At 43.9% G+C, this 20,398-nt stretch overlaps 1 protein-coding gene across 3 annotated transcripts; it reads right to left on the bottom strand.

The window, feature by feature from the left end:
• Positions 1-722: 722 nt before the first annotated feature.
• Positions 723-16,910, bottom strand: si:dkey-3d4.3 (leucine-zipper-like transcriptional regulator 1). 3 transcript variants are annotated; one of them, XM_039006898.1, is made up of 9 exons: positions 16,811-16,910; positions 4,064-4,449; positions 3,704-3,786; positions 3,489-3,567; positions 3,170-3,213; positions 2,705-2,825; positions 2,355-2,541; positions 1,572-1,679; positions 723-1,362 (listed from the first exon to the last, which is right to left on the bottom strand). In XM_039006898.1, the coding sequence occupies exons 2-9, from the start codon at positions 4,230-4,232 to the stop codon at positions 828-830; spliced, it is 1,326 nt and encodes a 441-aa protein (XP_038862826.1). In that variant the 5' UTR covers positions 4,233-4,449; positions 16,811-16,910; the 3' UTR covers positions 723-827. The 3 variants fall into 3 exon arrangements, with proteins under 3 accessions (XP_038862826.1, XP_038862825.1, XP_038862827.1); XM_039006897.1 differs by having other exon boundaries at positions 4,064-4,289; positions 16,811-16,903; XM_039006899.1 differs by lacking the exon at positions 16,811-16,910 and adding an exon at positions 10,817-10,841 and having other exon boundaries at positions 4,064-4,289.
• Positions 16,911-20,398: the final 3,488 nt, after the last annotated feature.

Genomic DNA, 20,398 nt, shown 5'->3' with positions numbered 1-20,398 from the left:
AAGCAATGACTTTTTTCTGGCCACTCTTCCATAAAGCCCAACTCTGTGGAGTGTGCAGCTTAAAGTGGTCCTATGTACAGATACTCCAATCTCCGCTGTGGAGCTTTGCAGCTCCTTCAGGGTTATCTTTGGTCTCTTTGTTGACTCTCTAATTAATGCCCTCCTTGCCTGGTTCATGAGTTTTGGTGGGCGGCCCTCTCTTGGCAGGTTTGTTGTGGTGCCATATTCTTTATATTTTTTAATCATGGATTACATAGTGCTCCGTGGGATGTTCAAAGTTTCAGATATTTTTTTACAACCCAACCCTGATCTGTACTTCTCCACAACTTTGTCCCTGACCTGTTTGGAGAGCTCCTTGGTCTTCATGGTGCCGCTTGCTTGGTGGTGCCGCTTGCTTAGTGGTGTTGCAGACTCTGGGGCCTTTCAGAAACGGTGTGTATATATACTGAGATCATGTGACCGATCATGAGACACCTAGATTGCACACAGGTGGACTTTATTTAACTAATTATGTGACTTCTGAAGGAAATTGGTTGCACCCGATCTTATTTAGGGGCTTCATAGCAAATGGGGTGAATACATATGTACGCACCACTTTTCTTTTTTTTTTTCTTCTTTTTTTTTTAAACAAGTAATTTTTTTCATTTCACTTCACCAATTTGGACTATTTTGTGTATGTCCATTACATGAAATCCCGCCAAAAATCAATTTAAATTACAGGTTGTAATGCAACAAAATAGGAAATACGCTAAGGGGGATGAATACTTTTGCAAGGCACTGTAGTTTACAAAATGCCATCCCTCTCTCTCTGGGTCAGAGGTCAAAGCTCAGAGGTCAGCCAATGTCATCTGCCACACAGAGATGACCGTGTGTCTAACTAAGGGCTTTCCCCCCAGCACCAGTAGCAAATCAGGCAGGTTTTGTGCTATGCTCTCATGGCTCTTCTCTGGTTTACCTGAACCATCCTCCTCTCTATTCTCACAGCTCCACTGCTTACTGAAGGCCTCCTGGTTCTCAAAGGTCAGACAGTTCCCAAACCGCTGAGTGTCATTCCCACTTAGACCATTACAATAGTCCTCCACTTCAGTCAATAGCTTCTCCGAGCTACTAAACGTCTCCAGCTCTATAGTGCCCTCTGTCTCTGAGGAGGATGGGAAGCATTTGTTCTTGAACGGCCGTATCTTGCTGTCAAGTCTGTTTCTGATGGTGGTGCTGGGGGTCGGGGTGGTGCTGGTGGTTGTGGTCACGGCAGGCTGATAGCTAGGGCCCAGGCCGGCACAGCAGTGGTAGATCCTGTGGGGAGGTGGGTTGGAGCCGGGTAGCACGGCTAGCTTCCCCCAGGTCTGGGTGGTGAAGCTGTACCTGTGGATAAAAAGCATCTACTAAATGGCATATCTTATATTATTATATATTCAGTGTAGCTTGCTTCAGCAAGCACACTCTAGATATTTCTCTTCTGACTTATAGTTATTACTATTATTTAGGACGATATTTCTCTTACACCACCATTTACGATAGAAACTCCATTCAAAATGTGAAGAGTGACTCAGGTCTGAATAGTGAAGATGTACCTCCATAGACAGCTCCTGGGTGTGTGCTGGCTTTCTCCTCCTCCAAACAGAAGCATGCTGTCCCGGTAGACCACAGTTGAGTGGCCCACCAGCTTAGAGGGGCCTGATCTGTATAACACATCCACAGGACAGACAGACCGGAAGGAAGGAAAAACAACACAACGCATTGTTAAACAAGCGACACAATTAGTCTATTGTTAGTTTTTTTGCTTTGTGTGGAAAAGATAACATCACTTAGATTGTTGATTTACTTAATGTACTGTGTGTACATACACTGCACAATCCAAATGATTTATTCAAACGTAACAATTGATAGTGAATGATGATATATGTTTGTGAGAGGTTAAAGCTACAGGTTAAGCAAATTAATCTGGTGGCTAGGCGCCAGATAACATTGTCTGGTTTCAGCTGTTTTGCATTTCCTGTTGAAACGCTGAACAAATTGCCACACAAAACAACTGAGCCCATAAAGAGAAATTATAATTGACATGATATTGCCCTCCATAAGGCTGTTGAGGTTGTCAGTGCCTGAAACAGACCTGGGTCAAATACATTATCTCAAATACTTTCAAATACTTGACCGGAGCTTGATTTAGCTTACCTAGTACAATGGAACCAATGGAACAATCCTAAAAGTGTCCTCCATAAGGGTATTGAAAGTTGTCAGTGCCTGAACCCTTAAACTATTTTCATAGATCTGTAGTATCCAGTGAAACCCCAGCGGCAGAGAGAGAGAGAGAGATAGAGACACAGCCAAATAAAGAGGGAGCAGAGATCACTCACGTGGCGTTGAGACAGCTCCAGGAATGACTGGTAGAGTTCCATCTCCACAGATCCCTCTGCTCCCTCAGGCCTCTCAGACCCCCGAACAGGTACATGCAGTCCAGGTGGGTCATGGCAGAGTGGCTGTGTCTGGGACCAGGACCCACCTCTGTCTGGGTACAGTCCAGCAGGGACCACAACATAGTGTCTGACACACACAAGACAGTGTTCAGTGAAGTGTTGGTAAATTCAAAACATATTCCAGTCATGACATCATTATTATTTTCTCTGGAAATGTGACAGCAATGTGTTGTTATTAAATGATAATCACGAAAACCAAATGATCTATCCATAGAAAACGTCTAACTCACCAAATTCTAACTTCCAAAACTCCTGTGATGAGGCTCTCATGTCAATGTATCCTCCGTAGATGTACATGGCAGAGCTAAACACCACGGCACTGTGGCCCTTCCTGTTGACTGGCACCTGATTCTGTTAACATGTTAGCATATGGACGGCCATGAGGGATGTCATCAATATCAGTACAAAGCATGGGAACCATACTTGATCAGCCATGACTATTAATCATGCTATGGGCCAGTTTATAGAGCTGCCATATGCTGTTGTTACATTTAGTTAATCAACTGATTATGTTTTTCATTAATTGCAGTTAAAACCGTACTTGATATGAGAGGGTATACAAATTAATATGTACTGTTCTTTTAATAATTTATAGTGGTGCATTTGTGCGAGTGCAAGCTGTGGAAAATGAGCATGGTTACATTATCACTCTCAATTTCCCTGGTATGTGGAGCATTTACTTTTACATTACATACCTGAGGGGGGTTCCTATCCTGCCAGGACACCCACTGCTCTTTCACTGCAAGAGATATGAGAAAGGACACTGACAACTGTGCAGGACTCACAGAGAAACAAAGGCAGAATGGCAGCTTTTCTTTGCCGTCACTCCCTATGAGAACTGTGCGCTAGTACCAACTTTTTATGTTGTCAGGTAGGATTTTATATGCCAGATGCAAGTTTGAACATGTTTTAACACTTCTTTCTTGTGAGGAGTAGAAGTGTTTTGGATGTTGTTGGATCATTATGATTGTGTCAGTAGTTATTGAGGTGTATGTTGCCCACAGTGGATTTTACCAATATCAAACACCCAGAGGGGGGTTTTCCATATAGTGTACGCAGAATCAATCATTCCACCGAAGACATACAGAACACCCTGTAAAGATAATGATTTACAATCAACATTGAGCTCCATGAAGCCTACCATGTACAGCAATGCTAAGCAGTCTGAGATACAATGACATTGATATTATATTGATATAACCATACAGACGACATAGATAAAACCCTACCTGATGGGCCACCATGGAATGTTCCTGAAGCTCCTCAGGTGCTGCCTCACAGCTACAGTCCAACTCTGTCCACTCATTGCGTACTACATAGACACACACAGTGGTTAGGTCCATACCCTCATTCCTAATGCGTAACAACATCACTGTATAACACTGTTATAACATGATTGAATCACAGTCTGCATAACTGACATATACAGTTTGTAGCAGACCAGGTCACAATATAAACAAAGTTATAATAATTATGACTTAGAAAAAGTATAGTGTATCTGACACTAATCTTGGAATGAACCTAGAAGAAATTATTGCCTGCATGCTGGCCAGCTATTAACAGCCTGTCACCAGAGACTAGTCACTTACCAACATTATACCTCCAGAAGTCCCTGAGCGAGTGGCTCTCCCTCCCTCCCAACACAAAGACACTGCCCCCGTAGGAGCAGCAGGCGTGCTTGTAGCGTTCACATGGTGCAGGGCCACTCTGAGGCAGTACGGTCCACAGGCTGGGGCTGCTACTGCTCCTCCGGCTCATACTAGGGCCTCCTCAATCTCAGCTGTCATTGGGCTGCTATTCTCCTTAGGAAAACGACTGCATGGTGAAGAATAGGGCACAGCAACACTAGTTGTCAACCACTAACCACTACGGGTGTCATGTGACTGTTCTCAGTTGTCTTTGGAAAGAGATTCAATCGACACAGTGAGGAAAGCTTTAACCAAAACAGTCCGTGTGAATTCGAATTCCTCTGCAGCTGCAAGAAAAAAAAAGTTAAATGAACTATTATCCTCAGGATAAAACTAACATTGAGGTTTGTGATGTCATGCTTCTCTCTGGGGGGAATGGATAAGTTCCCTGGATCATGAACGGCTTCTCTGTCCCCAGGTGTGAAAAAAACAGTTTGAAGAGGCACCTAATATAACAGACAATGCACTGCAACCCCAGGCAACACCCTTGGTAATGACACAAAGTCGGCCACCACCACACTCCATTATGCCGCCAAAGTATGGATGACAGTCCTACACAGACACAGTTGCCAAGACAGCATTTGTAGTTGCTGCTGAAGTATGCTTGTGTGCTCATCTGACACCCTCTACAGACAGAGCACCTGACTCTGAGTCAACAAGAGCCCCTGACTCTGTGGGTAACGCAGCGATGAGACCCTCCCTATGCAGGCAACATATTCATTATTGTAACTCCTCACACTCTTATGACTATATAATAGCCTGAGCCTATATCTGTTATGTTGTCTTGCCAACTTTGCCAGGCCAAACATACATAGCACAATTAGATCTGGGACTAGGCTAACTGTATACAAGTACTTCATTATATAATCAGAACAGTCAGCTTCATACCCAAAAAGAGACATTTGTCTTAGTACTTTGTGTGGTTTTTGTGTATTCATAATACATGTGTATATTAATTTGTATAGTACAAACAAGCAACAAGTAACCAAGGCAACAGTACACATGTCACAATGAATGAGGCAGCTCCCCCTTGGGCCAATCAGTGTAATTTTGTAAATGCGAATCTCTATGGCAAGACATATTATTCACCCAAGTTTCATCAACATTGGGCCAGTGCTGTCTGAGATATCGCATGTGACTAACGTACTAACGAGCTAATGGACAGAGACAGATTCACCATCCCCTCCAGGGGTATAGTGCTACACAGAGCTAGTAAAAATATTTCTGGAAAATGTATTCTGAAGCAATGTCTCGCAAGATCACATAATGATTCATTCGTATTATAACAGAACTTAATATAATAGCATGGCATAATAGGCCTAAGATGCGCCAAAATCAGCACCTGCCACGAGGCAGAATATATGCTTTGATTGAAACAAAATACAAGGTTTATAGTTTAACAACATCCGGTCTAATTCGCTTACAAAACAGTAATTCAAGAAGATCTAAATTCATATTCCCATGAAACTGATTGAAATCAAATGATTGGTATGCAGATGAGGTTTGGACATTTCACCGGTAAAACATGAAGAATTAGGCCTATCATTCACGATTCACAGTGATGATGACCTATTTTAAAATTAGGTATGCCTAACTTGGTGTTTGAGGGTGATACAAGTAAGACATTTTCTTGACACAAACCAGGTTTCCATCCAACGTTTTTATGCAAGTAAAGTAGTCCTACATGTTGGATTAAAAATGTCACGACAGGCCTGATGGAAACAGCAGATTTGTCCGTAAACTTTCCAAATGTTGACAAAACAAAATACGTTTGACAAGCTGGGATCTTTTTGTGTCGGAAAAAATGAATTATGCAAAAAATGATGTACCTTTATACGCAAATATTGATATAACTATCATATCGATGTCACGCAATAACATGTCGTGTGGTCCTCCCACTAGGATTTGCAGTTTATTATGCAGTTTATTATGCTACAGATGAAATCAGTTATGATGAACTTCACAGGGTGGTGAAAGTGCACGGTGATGAGCTTGATGCTACTTTCAAATGTATAGAGGGTGTTTTTCTGGTGACATGGTGATGGATGCTTGTCTGACGTTTGACAAATAAAAATAATCTCGCTATTTTGTCTATACAAATCTCATGTAGGCCTGGTAGGCTATACCTGTACTGTATCTGCCAGCTGTTGGCTAGAGTGCATGTGCCATGACCAGTGTTGGCAATTTCGCTATATAACCCAAAATAGTTGAAATAGTAGATGGAAACATCTCTGGTGGGTAAATGTGAATATTGTTTTTATGCAGATTTTAGAATATTCGCAAGAAAATCTGTCACTAATTGGATGCAAACCTAGACTACGTGTGGGCATAGGCAGACGTTGACTTTGGAGGATGCATTTTCTGATATTCAATAGGATACAAACTTTGAGAAATGATGATGTCCATTAAAACATTTTGGGTGCTCAATTTCATTGTGGGGGTCAACAAGCAACTTCTCCACTTCTACATTTTGAAAACAGTATGCAACATACCGTAAATGAAAGGCTACGTGGAAGTCCGCCCAACACCCAAAGTTTGTTTTGGTGGAAAACATTTTTTTATGAAAACTAACTTCCTGCATTTCTACACATTTTGCAATGGGGCAGAGAGAAAAATGTGCTGTTTTAAAGTAACTGTCTAGTGAAAGTCTCACTTACATATTCTGTAAGTACCGAAATAATGTTGTTGACTCATCCTATACTCGTTTTTGTGGCCAAAGCAAATATTGGAGAAAAAACACTTCAAAAACCCCACCTCAACCCCACCCCACCCCACCTTGTATCTCAAACAGACCGTTTAAAAAATGTGTGTTATTTCCTCATAGAGGATGACATGGATGAGCTGGCCATCAGTCTACTTATATCAATATTTTTAATGACCGGTATACATCCACACCATTCCGTTGTTGAGATACACCCACACCATTCCAACACAGAAAATATTCTTTTTAAAGGTCATGAAGAGTCAAATCATGTTTTTCATGACATTTGATGATATTTGAAGTATGATGACCAAAGTATAACAACTAAGGAGTGGCTCCGTAAGAAGCATCTCAAGGTCCTGGAGTGGCCTAGCCAGTCTCCAGACCTGAAACCAATAGAAAATCTTTGGAGGGAGCTGAAAGTCCGTATTGCCCAGCGACAGCCACGAAACCTGAAGGATCTGGAGAAGGTCTATATGGAGGAGTGGGCCAAAATCCCTGCTGCAGTGTGTGCAAACCTGGTCAAGAACTACAGGAAACGTATGATCTCTGTAATTGCAAACAAAGGTTTCTGTACCAAATATTAAGTTCTGCTTTTCTGATGTATCAAATACTTATGTCATGCAATAAAATGCAAATTAATTACTTAAAAATCATACAATGTGATTTTCTGAATATTTGTTTTAGATTCCGTCTCTCACAGTTGAAGTGTACCTATGATAGAAATTACAGACCTCTACATGCTTTGTAAGTAGGAAAACCTGCAAAATCGGCAGTGTGTCAAATACTTGTTCTCCCCACTGTAAATGTTAGTTTGAGCAATGTCAGAGTGGCATTGACAAAAATACAGTAGAATAGAATACAGTATATACATATGAGATGAGTAAAGTAGTACAGTATGTAAACATTATTAAAGTGACCAGTGATTCATTGTCTATGTATATAGGGCAGCAGTCTCTAAGGTGCAGGGTTGAATAACCGGGTGGTAGCCGGCTAGTGATGGCTTTTTAACAGTCTGATGGCCTTGAGATAGAAGCTGTTTCAGTTTCTCGCTCCCAGCTTTGATGCACCTGTACTGACCTCGCCTTCTGGATAATAGCAGGGTAAACAGGCCGTGGCTTGGGTGGTTGATGTCCTTGATGATCTTTTTGGCCTTCCTATGACATCGGGTGCTCTAGGTGTCCTGGAGGGCAGGTAGTTTGCCCCCGGGGAAGTGTTGGGCAGACCGCACCACCCTCTGGAGAGCCCTGTGGTTGCGCCCGGTGCAGTTGGCGTACCAGGCAGTGATACAGCCCGACCGGATGCTCTCAACTGTGCATCTGTAAAAGTTTGTGAGGGTTTTAGGTGCCAAGACAAATTTATTCAGCCTTCTTCACCACACTGTCTGTGTGGGTGGACCATTTCAAATCTTCAGTGATGTGTACGTCGAGGAACTTGAATCTTTCCACCTTCTCCACTGCGGTCCCGTCGATGTGGATAGGGGCGGGCTCGCTCTGCTGTTTCCTGAAGTCCACGATCAGCTCCTTTGTTTTGTTGACGTTGAGTGAGAGATTATTTTCCTGGCACCGCTCTCCCAGGGTCCTTACCTCCTCTCTGTAGGCTGTCTCGTCATTGTTGGTAATCAGGCCTACTACTGCTGTGTTGTCTGCACACTGATTGAGTTGGAGGCATGGGTGAACAGGGAGTACAGGAGGGGGCTGAGCATGCACCCTTGTGGGGCCCCTGTGTTCAGGATCAGTGAAGTGGAGGTGTTGTTTTCGACCTCCACCATCTGGGGGCGACCTGTCAGGATGTCCAGGACCCATTTGCACAGGGCAGAGTTCAGACCCAGGGCCCCGAGCTTAATGATGAGCTTGGAGGATACTATGGTATTGAATGCTGAGCTATAGTCAATGAACAGCATTCTTACATAGGTATTTCTCTTGTCCAGATGGGATAGGGCAGTGTGCACTGCGATGGCGATTGATTCTTCTGTGGATCTATTGGGGCGGTAAGAAAATTTAAGTGGGTCTAGGGTGTCAGGTAAGGTAGAGGTGATATGATCCTTAATTAGCCTCTCAAAGCACTTCATGATGACAGAAGTGAGTGCTACGGGGCGATAGTCATTTTGTTCAGTTACCTTTGCTTTCTTGGGTACAGGAACAATGGTGGACATCTTGAAGCAAGTGGGGAAAGCAGACTGGGATAGTGAGAGATTGAATACGTCTGTAAACACTCCAGTCAGCTGGTCTGTGCATTCTCTGAGGACGCGGCTAGGGATGCTGTCTGGGCCGGCAGCCTTTCGAAGGTTAACGAGCTTAAATGTCTTACTCACGTCGGCCACAGAGAAGGAGAGCCCACAGTTCTTGGTAGCGGGCCGCGTAAGTGACACTGTGTTATTCTCAAAGGAGGCGAGGAAGGTGTTTCGCTTGTCCAGAAGCAAGACGTTGTTGTCCGCGATGTGGCTGGTTTTCCCTTTGTAGTCCGTGATTCTCTGTAGACCCTGCCACATACATCTTGTGTCTGAGCCATTGAATTGTGACATTTTGCCTGTTTGAATGCCTTACGGAGGGAATAACTACAGTGTTTGTATTCGGGCATATTCCTAGTCACCTTGCCATGGTTTGCGCTTTCAGTTTTGTGCGAATGCTGCCATCTATCCACGGTTTCTGGTTTGGGTAGGTTGTAACAGTCACAGTGGGTATAACATCTCCTATACACTTCCTGATGAGCTCAGTCCCCGTATCTGTGTATTCGTCAATGTTATTCTCAGAGGCTACCCGGAACATATCCCAGTCCGCCTGATCAAAACAATCTTGAAGCATGGATTCCGATTGGTCAGACCAGCGTTGAATAGACCTTAGCATAGGTACTTCCTGTTTGAGTTCCTGCCTTTAGAAAGGGAGGAGCAAAATGGAGTCATGATCAGATTTGCTAAAGGGAGGGCTGGGGGGGGGCTTGTAGGCATTTTGAAAAGTTGAGTAGCAGTGGGCCAATGTTTTACCAGCGATAGTTCTTTAGTCAATGTGTTGGTAGAACTTCGGTAACGTTTTCCTCAAATTTGCTTTGTTAAAATCCCAAGGTACAATAAATGAGGCCTCAGGATATGTGGTTTTCAGTTTGCATTAAGTCCAGTGTAGTTCTTTGAGGCCGTGAATCGCCCTGAGCTTGTCTACTTTATTGTCCAGAGACTGGACATTAGCGAGTAATATACTCGGAAGCAGTGGATCGCATGCACGCCTCCTGATTCGGACTAGAAGTCCACTCCGAATACCTCTTCTCCGCCAGCTGTGTTTTGGAGCAGCCTCTGGAAGAAGTTCAATTGACCTGGGGGGTACGAACAAAAGATCCAATTCGGGAAAGTCGTATTCCTGGTCGTAATGCTGGCGAGTTACCACCGCTCTGATATCCAAAAGTTATTTCCGGCTGTATGTAATAACACAAAAAACATTATGGGCTTATAATGTAAGAAATAACACACACACACAAAACAATACTGCACAGCTGATTAGGAGTTAGAAGCAGAGCCGCCATATCTGTCGGCGCCATCTTACTAAGATGACTGTATTGATAAAGTTTGATACTGACCTGTTGATACTTTTGACTATTATTTGACCTTGCTGGTCATCTATGAACATTTGAACATCTTGAAAAACAATCTGGCCTTAAAACCTGTTTCGGAAAGGCGTGCCGCTAGCGGGACACCTCGACAACATCCGGTGAAATTGCAGAGCGCGAAATTCAAACGACAGTATTATAAATATTTAACTTTCATAAAATCACAAGTGTAATACATCAAAAAAAGCTTAACTTCTTGTTAATCCAGCCGCTGTGTCTCCAAAAAGGCTTTACGGCGAAAGCAAACCATGCGATTATCTGAGGACAGCGCCCCGCATACAAAACCATTGAAAACATATTTCAACCAGGCAGCTGCGACACGAAAGTCAGAAATAGCGATATAATAAAAGCCTTACCTTTGATGATCTTCTTCTGTTGGCACTCCAAAAGGTCCCAGTTACATCACAAATGATCCTTTTGTTCGATAATGTCCTCCTTTATATCCACAAAAACTCAGTTTAGCTTGCGCGCTTCAGTCAATAATCCACCCAGTTTCCCTCCATCAAAATGCATACAAAATGAATCCCAAACGTTACTAATAAACTTTTCCAAACAAGTCAAACAACATTTATAATCAAACCGTTTATTTACTAATACGTAAATAAACGATAAAATTTAAGACGGAGAATCGTTATTGTCTTTACCGGAGAAAAATACCAAAGAACGCACTCTCTTCCACGCGCTTGGAAACACTACAGCCAAAATGGGATCCACCTAGAAAACATACAATCTCTGGGTCATCTTTCCAAAAACCGCTCTAGTGGAAGCCCTAGGAACTGCAATTTGGGAGGATTTGGCCTTATAATAAAAGTGATAGCCATTGAAAATAGTGGTAAGCTGAATTATTTTTTTGGGGGGATGGTTTGTCCTCGGGGTTTCTGTTATATTCACAGACATTATTTTAACAGTTTTAGAAACTTTAGAGTGTTTTCTATCCAAATATACCAATTATATGCATATCCTAGCTTCTGGGCCTGAGTAACAGGCAGTTTACTTTGGGCACACTTTTCATCCGGACGTCAAACTACTGCCCCCTATCCAAAACAAGTTAATGGCCATGTACTCTTATAATCTTCACCCGGCACAGCCAGAAGAGGACTGGCCACCCCTCAGAGCCTGGGGCCTCTCTAGGTTTTTTCCTAGGTTCCAGCCTTTCTAGGGAGTTTTTCCTAGCCACCGTGCTTCTACATCTGCATTGCTTGCTGTTTGGGGTTTTAGGCTTTGTTTCTGTATTGCACTTGTGACATCTGCTTATGTAAAAAGGGATGTATAAATACATTTGATTGAAATCAATTTGATTGATATACTGTACCACACCAACAAAAGCTGGAGAACATACGCACATCCTGGTACTTTCCGCAGGTGCTGGAATTGTAGACAAACTCATGGAAAACAGGAATAGAAAACGCTGCACACTGCTGCTCATGCTCCCAGGTGATTTGATTTATAACAACGTTTCGACTCATAGGTCTTCATCAGGCAACCATATCCCAGGTGGGGGTGAACGGTCCTATGCGGCATTTTCCTTTCTGTTTTCCATATACCAACCCCCCTCAGGCCTTATTGCTTAAATATATAATTGATGCAGTTTCAATGTTGTTTGAGTTGCTTTGTGTATCACCAAATTTGCTTGAGATCATTGATACTGCAACACCGCTCACTGCATCCAAGTTGCTTGGCATTTCAAAGAGTTGTCAGTCAAGGCGAACTCATGAATATAATCTCCCCGCCCACTCAGCCTGTCTTTTCAAACTTCCTGGTAGTTGCCATGAGAGAAAAGGTACCTTTCAGAATGACTGTTCAGGACTATAACGGCAGTCTACTTCGTCCTCCTCCTCAGACGAGGAGAGGCGAGAAGGATCAGAGGACCAATTTGCAGCGTGGTAATTTGACATAATGAATTTAATTAGACAAAACAAAAACACTATACAAAATAACAAAAGAACATACCGTCACAGTCCTAGCTGGTGCAGAACACAAACACAGAGACAGGAAACAACCACCCACAATCCCCAACACAAAACAAGCCACCTATATATGATTCTCAATCAGGGACAACGATTGACAGCTGTCTCTGATTCAGAACCATATCAGGCTGAACATAGAAACAGACGAACTAGACACACAACATAGAATTCCCACCCAGCTCACGTCCTGACCAACACTAAACAAGCAAAACACATAAGAACTCTGGTCAGGACGTTACAGTACCCCCCCCCCTGAGGTGCGGACTCCGAACGCACCCCTAAAACTCAAGGGGAGGGTCTGGGTGGGCATCTGTCCGCGGTGGTGGCTCCGGCGGTGGACGAGGACACCACTCCACCACTGTCTTTGTCCCCCTCCTTAGCGTCCTTTGAGTGGCGACCCTCGCCCACGACCTTGGCCTAAGAATCCTCCCCAAGGCCCCCACATGATTTAGGAGGTAGCTCAGGACAGAGAGGTAGCTCAGGACAGAGAGGTAGCTCAGGACAGAAAGGTAGCTCAGGACAGAGGGGCAACTCCGGACAGAGAGGCAGCTCAGGACGAATGGCAGCTCCGGACTGAATGGCAGCTCCGGACTGAATGGCAGCTCCGGACTGAATGGCAGCTCCGGACTGAGTGGCAGCTCATGACTGAGTGGCAGCTCATGACTGGAGGGCAGCTCATGACTGGAGGGCAGCTCATGACTGGAGGGCAGCTCATGACTGGAGGGCAGCTCATGACTGGAGGGCAGCTCATGACTGAAGGGCAGCTCATGACTGGAGGGCAGCTCATGACTGGAGGGCAGCTCATGACTGGAGGGCAGCTCATGACTGGCTGGCGGCTCTGGCAGCTCCTGACTGGCTGGCGGCTCTGGCAGCTCCTGACTGGCTGGCGGCTCTGGCAGCTCCTGACTGGCTGGCGGCTCTGGCAGCTCCTGACTGGCTGGCGGCTCTGGCAGCTCCTGACTGGCTGGTGGCTCTGGCAGCTCCTGACTTATGGACGGCTCTAGTGGCTCCTGACTGACGGACGGCTCTAATGGCTCGGGACAGACGGGCGGCTCTAATGGCTCGTGGCAGACGGATGGCTCAGACGGCGCTGGGCAGACGGATGGCTCAGACGGCGCTGGGCAGACGGATGGCTCAGACGGCGCTGGGCAGACGGATGGCTCAGACGGCGCTGGGCAGACGGATGGCTCAGACGGCGCTGGGCAGACGGATGGCTCAGACGGCGCTGGGCAGACAGATGGCTCAGACGGCGCTGGGCAGACGGATGGCTCAGACGGCGCTGGGCAGACAGATGGCTCAGACGGCGCTGGGCAGACGGATGGCTCAGATGGCGCTGGGCAGACGAGCAGTGCAGGCGGCGTTGGGCAGACGGCCGACTCTGACCTGCTGAGGCGCACAGTAGGCCTGGTGCGTGGTGCCGGAACTGGTGGTACCGGACTGGAGACACGCACCTCAAGGCTAGTGCGGGGAGCAGGAACAGGGCACACTGGACTCTCGATGCGCACTATAGGCCTGGTGCGTGGTACCGGAACTGGAGGTACCGGGCTGAGGGCACGCACCTCAGGGCGAGTGCGGGGAGAAGGAACAGTGCGTACAGGGCTCTGGAGACGCACAGGAGGCTTGGTGCATGGTGCCGGAACTGGAGGTACTGAGCTGGAGACACGCACCACAGGGAGAGTGCGTGGAGGAGGAACAGGGCTCTGGAGACGCACTGGAAGCCTGGTGCGTGGTGTAGGCACTGGTGGTACTGGGCTGGGGCGGGAAAGTAGCGCCGGATATACCGGACCGTGCAGGCGTACTGGCTCCCTTGAGCACTGAGCCTGCCCAACCTTACCTGGTTGCATGCTCCCCGTAGCCCGTCCAGTGCGGGGAGGTGGAATAACCCGCACTGGGCTGTGTTGGCGAACCGGGGACACCATGCGTAAGGCTGGTGCCATGTACACCGGCCCGAGGAGACGTACTGGAGGCCAGATATGTAGAGCCGGCTTCATGGCACTTGGCTCAATGCTCACTCTAGCCCGCCCAGTGCGGGGAGGTGGAATAACCCGCACCGGGCTATGCACCCGTACAGGAGACACCGTGCGCTCTTCCGCATAACACGGTGTCTGCCCGTACTCCTGCTCTCCACGGTAAGCATGGGAAGTGGGCGCAGGTTTCCTACCTGCCCTCGCCACACTGACCCTTTAGCCCCCCCCCCCCCCAAGAAATTTTTGGGGTTTCTTCACGGGCTTCCAGCCCCGCTTCCGTGCTGCCTCCTCAGACCACCGCTCCTGGGCTTTAGCTGCCTCCATCTCTTCCTGAGAGCGGCGATATTCTCCAACCTTAGCCCAGGGTCCTTCTCCGTTAAATATTTGCTCCCATGACCATTCCTCCTGGTACCGCTGCTGCTGTCGCTGCTGCCCGTTGCCACGCTGCTTGATCCTTGTTTGGTGGGTGGTTCTGTAACGGCAGTCTACTTCGTCCTCCTCCTCAGACGAGGAGAGGCGAGAAGGATCAGAGGACCAATTTGCAGCGTGGTAATTTGACATAATGAATTTAATTAGACAAAACAAAAACACTATACAAAATAACAAAAGAACATACCGTCACAGTCCTAGCTGGTGCAGAACACAAACACAGAGACAGGAAACAACCACCCACAATCCCCAACACAAAACAAGCCACCTATATATGATTCTCAATCAGGGACAACGATTGACAGCTGTCTCTGATTGAGAACCATATCAGGCTGAACATAGAAACAGACGAACTAGACACACAACATAGAATTCCCACCCAGCTCACGTCCTGACCAACACTAAACAAGCAAAACACATAAGAACTCTGGTCAGGACGTTACAAGGACCTTTAACATACTTATTTAAAACATTTTTGGAAGGAAAACTATTTCACTCATATTGTAATTAATTCTAGATCATATTTCATAGAAATCTGGAAACACTGGACAGTTACTTTAAAAGGTTGACTTTGAAAAAAAAAAAAAAAAGGCTTTAAACTGTATCACTGATAAATGCACCATATCAGGTCATTTAATGGTTAATTTTTTTATTAGGAATACGATATTTTGCTACGGTAGTGCCATTTCTTACTGATCTCTGTCCAAAAATAAATCATGTGAAATGACATCAACACATACTGGAGGAGTTACTGGCTAGCTACAAGTGGTTAGCTTAGCTAATGAACTAGCTAGGTCAGTCACAGCCTTCATGACCAGAATGACACATCGATGAACCACCTTATTTCGGTAAAAAAAATCAGGAGTTGGATCGTTTTTTGTGCCCTAAGTCGACCGTTAAAGCTAATTTCCTGCAATTCTACACTTTTGCCATTGCTTATGACATGTTCATACGCAATCTGGGGGGCCCCCAACCTCAAGGTTGTTTTTGTGTTCTAAAAAGAAAGTAGGTCATTGGGAGCAGTACCTACCTTCCTCTATCTTGAATTAAGAATTTAGATAATTGCAAATGAGTCAATATGATATGACATTGATTAAATTGAGAAGCATAAACACAGCCCCATGACTGTGTGAAGGCATACCCTATGTGAACAGGAAATTATATAGTTAATTCCTTCACTGATATTATATTCTATTCTTCTATCTCAACTGTTTTCAAGTGATTTTCTGAAGGCTTCTATTTCTCTGTTCAATCAACTAGCCTAACCTGATTAGAAAGGTTGGATTAAGAAAGGTGCATTGCAATGTTATTACAAACTACAAAGCACAAACTATTATTACATTGTTATTACGAAATTGAAGGAATAGTCAGATCATGGAAAAATACAAGTTTGACATCTCTGGAAGAGAACGTCTAGGAGGGGCACGTGACCGTTATTTCAGCACTATTTCACTCTGTGCCTGTTTCTTACCACATTCTTCCTACTGACTTTACAGTTCCATGCTGTTATAGGCTAATACAACCTAGTCAGTAAAATTAAAAGTACGCCTACATCTCAAGATGTAGCCTAGGATACTTATTCTACAAATATCCTTTGCCTAGGCTACTGCATACAGTACACGAAGTGTCTTTTCCAGAAGAGAAATACACACGAGACAAAAGTTTAGCTACAATGTGAAAACGGTCACTGGCCAGACATTTTTCACTGTGTAAAATAAAATGAATAGATTGTTTTCAATGTCTTACTTATGGCATTAGAATAATTGTTGGTTTCATTGTGGAAATATATAATTATAAAACCCTTACGAAAAATAAACCAAAACCACTATTTCAATAGCTAATAAAAACGTAATATATTATATTTTCCTTTTAGGCTACATTTTACTAGGCTACATAGCCTACACAGCCAAAGCTGAACTCACTTACTGCATCGTTGAATAGTCTATACATTGAAAATGTAAAGTTACATCATAGAAAACAAAATTACCGATTAGATAGCCGATATCTCACCCGTTCCTCTGCATTGGATTTTGCTGCGCCGCAGTGATCATCCGGGCGTTGAAGAGCATTTCAGAAGGAGGGGCATATTGTGGTTTGAGCAGGAAGTGTGGGTGTTTCTCAAGAGTGAAAATGAGAAACTCTTCCGCAGCACTGGAGAAAGCACGTGATAGTAGGCTACTATTTGCACTTACATATTACAGTCAAATGTAAATGTTTGCCTGTCAGTGTAATCTGCATATGTCCACTTTATTACTATAGGCTACTATGACATAAGGAGAAAAAGATAAGCAGAGATAGGCCACTATGAAAAGCATGTGATTGTTTATGATATCGAAATATTCCATTCAAACTTGACCTTGAACCTATAAAAAGTTATTATTGCATACTGTCTATGACAATTCGGTGATTTATATTCCTTATCATATGCCAGCTCAGGGGAATATTTTCTGTCACTGGAAAACTATCCCCCCAAAAATGATATCCAAAATTATTTGTGAAATCTTATCTGTTGTCTCCATAATAAGAATTGACCCTCAAATCTGTAAATTAAGGACAAAGAGCTGGCTAATGTACTGTTCCGTATTACATATTCAAACATAATTGACTTGGAGGGGATTAAGAGTAATATTTGTACTTGTTATATTCTCCTGTAATAAAAGGTCACAGGATTTTTGTATTGTTTGCTATGGCATATACACTGAGTATACCAAACATTAGGAACACCTTCCTAATATTGAGTTGCACCCCTCAGTAATGCACTGAGGTCAAGTGAGCCGACACTTGCAAAACGAGGTCAAGCCATCCGCACGTTTACACTTTACTGTATTGCATGTTTTCTGGTAGGGAAACTGAGTCGGATGCACGCTCATGCACAGTTGAGACGATATAGCTACAAATAATTTAAATTAAAAAGTTTGAAGCACACGTAGTCAGTATTCCATAATCAAAATGATACAAAATCGTGTATTTCATTTTCGCGCCTTATAAAACATTTCTTTGATATCACGATTAGAGTGCGGCTGCAGAAGCTGCAGTAGCCTAACGGTGATGCTGTTTAGGAAATATTAAATTGTTAAACTGTTATGATTTTAAAATGTTAAACTGTTATAATCTCAACCCGGCACAGCCAGAAGAGGACTGGCCACCCCTCAGAGCATGGTTCCTCTCTAGGTTTCTTCCTAGGTTCCGGCCTTTCGAGGGAGTTTTTCCTAGCTACCGTGCTTCTATATATGCATTGCTGGCTGTTTGGAGTTTTAGGCTGGGTTTCTGTATAGCTAGCACGTTGTGACATTGGCTGATGTAAAAAGAGCTTAATAAATCAATTTGATTGATTGATTAAAGCAAGATGTGTTTACAGTAATGACAAACGAACACAGTACACAGACACACACACACACACAGCTTCACAGCAAGATCTAAGTGAACTTGATATATTTTTAGTAGATTACTAATCCATTGTGATGACCATTGTTACCATACAATAACCATGTTATGCCAGTTTAAAATGGGTTAATATAATTGGTTATTCTATATTAAAGTGAACTTTTAAGTAACATAATACCATTTTAGCAAAGTAAAATTGGATGGTAAACATTTTGTTACATCTGCCGCTAGTACATCATTAATTCATTGTCATTAAAATTGTGAGGTATCTGTGACCAACAGATGCATATCTGTATTCCCAATCATGTGAAATCCATAGATTTATTTATTTAAATTGACTGATTTCCTTATATGAATTGTAACTTAGTAAAATCTTTGAAATTGTTGCATTTTATATTTTTGTTCAGTATAGGTGAGCTTGATATAAGGAAATCAGTCTATTTAAATAAATAAATTAGGCCTTAATCTATGGATTCCACATGACTGGGAATACAGATATGCATCTGTTGGTCACAGATACCTCACAATTGGCTTCCGGATCTCCTCACGAGATTCACAATGTTGACATCAGCAAACCGCTCGCCCACATGACGCCATACACGTTGTGTGCGATTGTGAAGCCGGTTGGACATACTGCCAAATTCTCTAAAACGACGTAGAGAAATTAACATTAAATTATCTGGCAACAGCTCTGATGGATATTCCTGCAGTCAAGCATGCCAATTGCACGCTCCCTCAAAACTTGAGACATCTGTGGCATTGTGTTGTGTGACAAAACTGCACATTTTAGAGTGGCCTTTTATTGTCCCCAGCACAAGGTGCACCTGTGTAATGACCATGCTGTTTAATCAGCTTTTTTATATGCCACACCTGTCAGGTGGATGGATTATCTTGGCAAAGGGGAAATGCTCACTAACAGGAATGTAAACACATTTGTGCACAATATTTGAGAGAAATAAGCTTCTTGTGCTTATGGAACATTTCTAGGATCTTTATTTCAGCACATGAAACATGGGACCAACACTTTACATTGCATTTATATTTTTGTTCAGTATATATCATGACCGTAAACACATCTTCCTTGAACAATTTAACATTTCCTAAACAGCACCACCATTAGGCTACTGCAGCCTAACTCTACCTGTGATATCAAAGTCACTTTTGATAAGTCGCGAAAATGAAATAAATGATTTGGTATAATTTTGAGAATGGAAGATTGAATATGTATTCTTCAAACTGTTTGCTTGGAATGATTTGTAGCGTATTGTCTCTACCTGTGCACGACGGTGCACCAGACTCAGTTCCCTACCAGAAAACACGTCATACCGTAAAGTGATGTGTATTCACGCAAAAATGGTAGGCGTAAACTGAAGAGCGGATGGCTTGATCGCGTTTTGCAAGTGTCGGCTCTAGTGATGGGCATTCCGGCTCTTTTCAGTGGGCCGGCTCGTTCTGCTCAGCTCACCAAAAAGAGCCGATGTCCTTCATCTCTCTCCTCGGCTGCTAAGTGTGTGACTGTGAGTGAGTTGGCTCGGCCCTCGGCTGCTAAGTGTGTGACTGTGAGTGAGTTGGCTCGGCCCTCCGCTGCTAAGTGTGTGACTGTGAGTGAGTTGGCTCGGCCCTCCCTCACGTATCTTTGGTTCATTGGTTGATACTGCGTGTCTGATTGACAGGAACAACAGGCGAGGCTGTTAGCCTGAGCAGACAGTCAGAATGAATGTGTGTGTGCGCTTGAGCATTTAGGCCTATATTCTTTTTTTATTTTTTCGTTCTTTGAATTAGTTAATTCTATTCATTTAAATATTTTGATTATTCATATCTTAATTTTAAAAATATATTTATAAATAGATCTGGCTCTTTTGATATGCGAGCCGGCTCCCAACGTTCACCTACAAGAGCCGGCTCTTAGAGCCGACTCTTTCGCAAACGACCCATCACTAGTCGACTCACTTGACCGCAGCCTCAATATATCGGGGCATGGACTCTACATGTTGTCGAAAGTGTTCCACAGGGATGTTGGCCCATGTTGACTCCAATGTTTCCCACTGTTGTGTCAAGTTGGCTGGATGTTCTTTGGGTGGTGGACACGAGAAACTGTTGAGTGTGAAACCCAGCAGCGTTGCAGTTCTTGACACAAACCGGTGCGCCTGGCACCAACTACCATACCACGTTCAAAAGCACTTACATCTTT

This window comes from Salvelinus namaycush, chromosome 13, assembly GCF_016432855.1.
Source record: "Salvelinus namaycush isolate Seneca chromosome 13, SaNama_1.0, whole genome shotgun sequence".
Taxonomy (NCBI): domain Eukaryota; kingdom Metazoa; phylum Chordata; class Actinopteri; order Salmoniformes; family Salmonidae; genus Salvelinus; species Salvelinus namaycush.
The sequence above is the reverse complement of the archived record's forward strand: the minus strand, read 5'-3'. Positions and strand labels throughout refer to the sequence as shown.

What these genes read in the sequence shown, in the direction of transcription:
- si:dkey-3d4.3 (XM_039006898.1), bottom strand. Translation starts at nt 4,232, where the DNA reads ATGAGCCGGAGGAGCAGTAGCAGCCCCAGCCTGTGGACCGTACTGCCT. An exon ending in CCTCTGGGTGTTTGATATTG is followed by an intron (nt 3,214 to 3,488) that starts GTAAAATCCACT and finishes TATCTCTTGCAG; the next exon opens with TGAAAGAGCAGTGGGTGTCC. An exon ending in AGGATAGGAACCCCCCTCAG is followed by an intron (nt 2,826 to 3,169) that starts GTATGTAATGTA and finishes ACATGTTAACAG; the next exon opens with AATCAGGTGCCAGTCAACAG.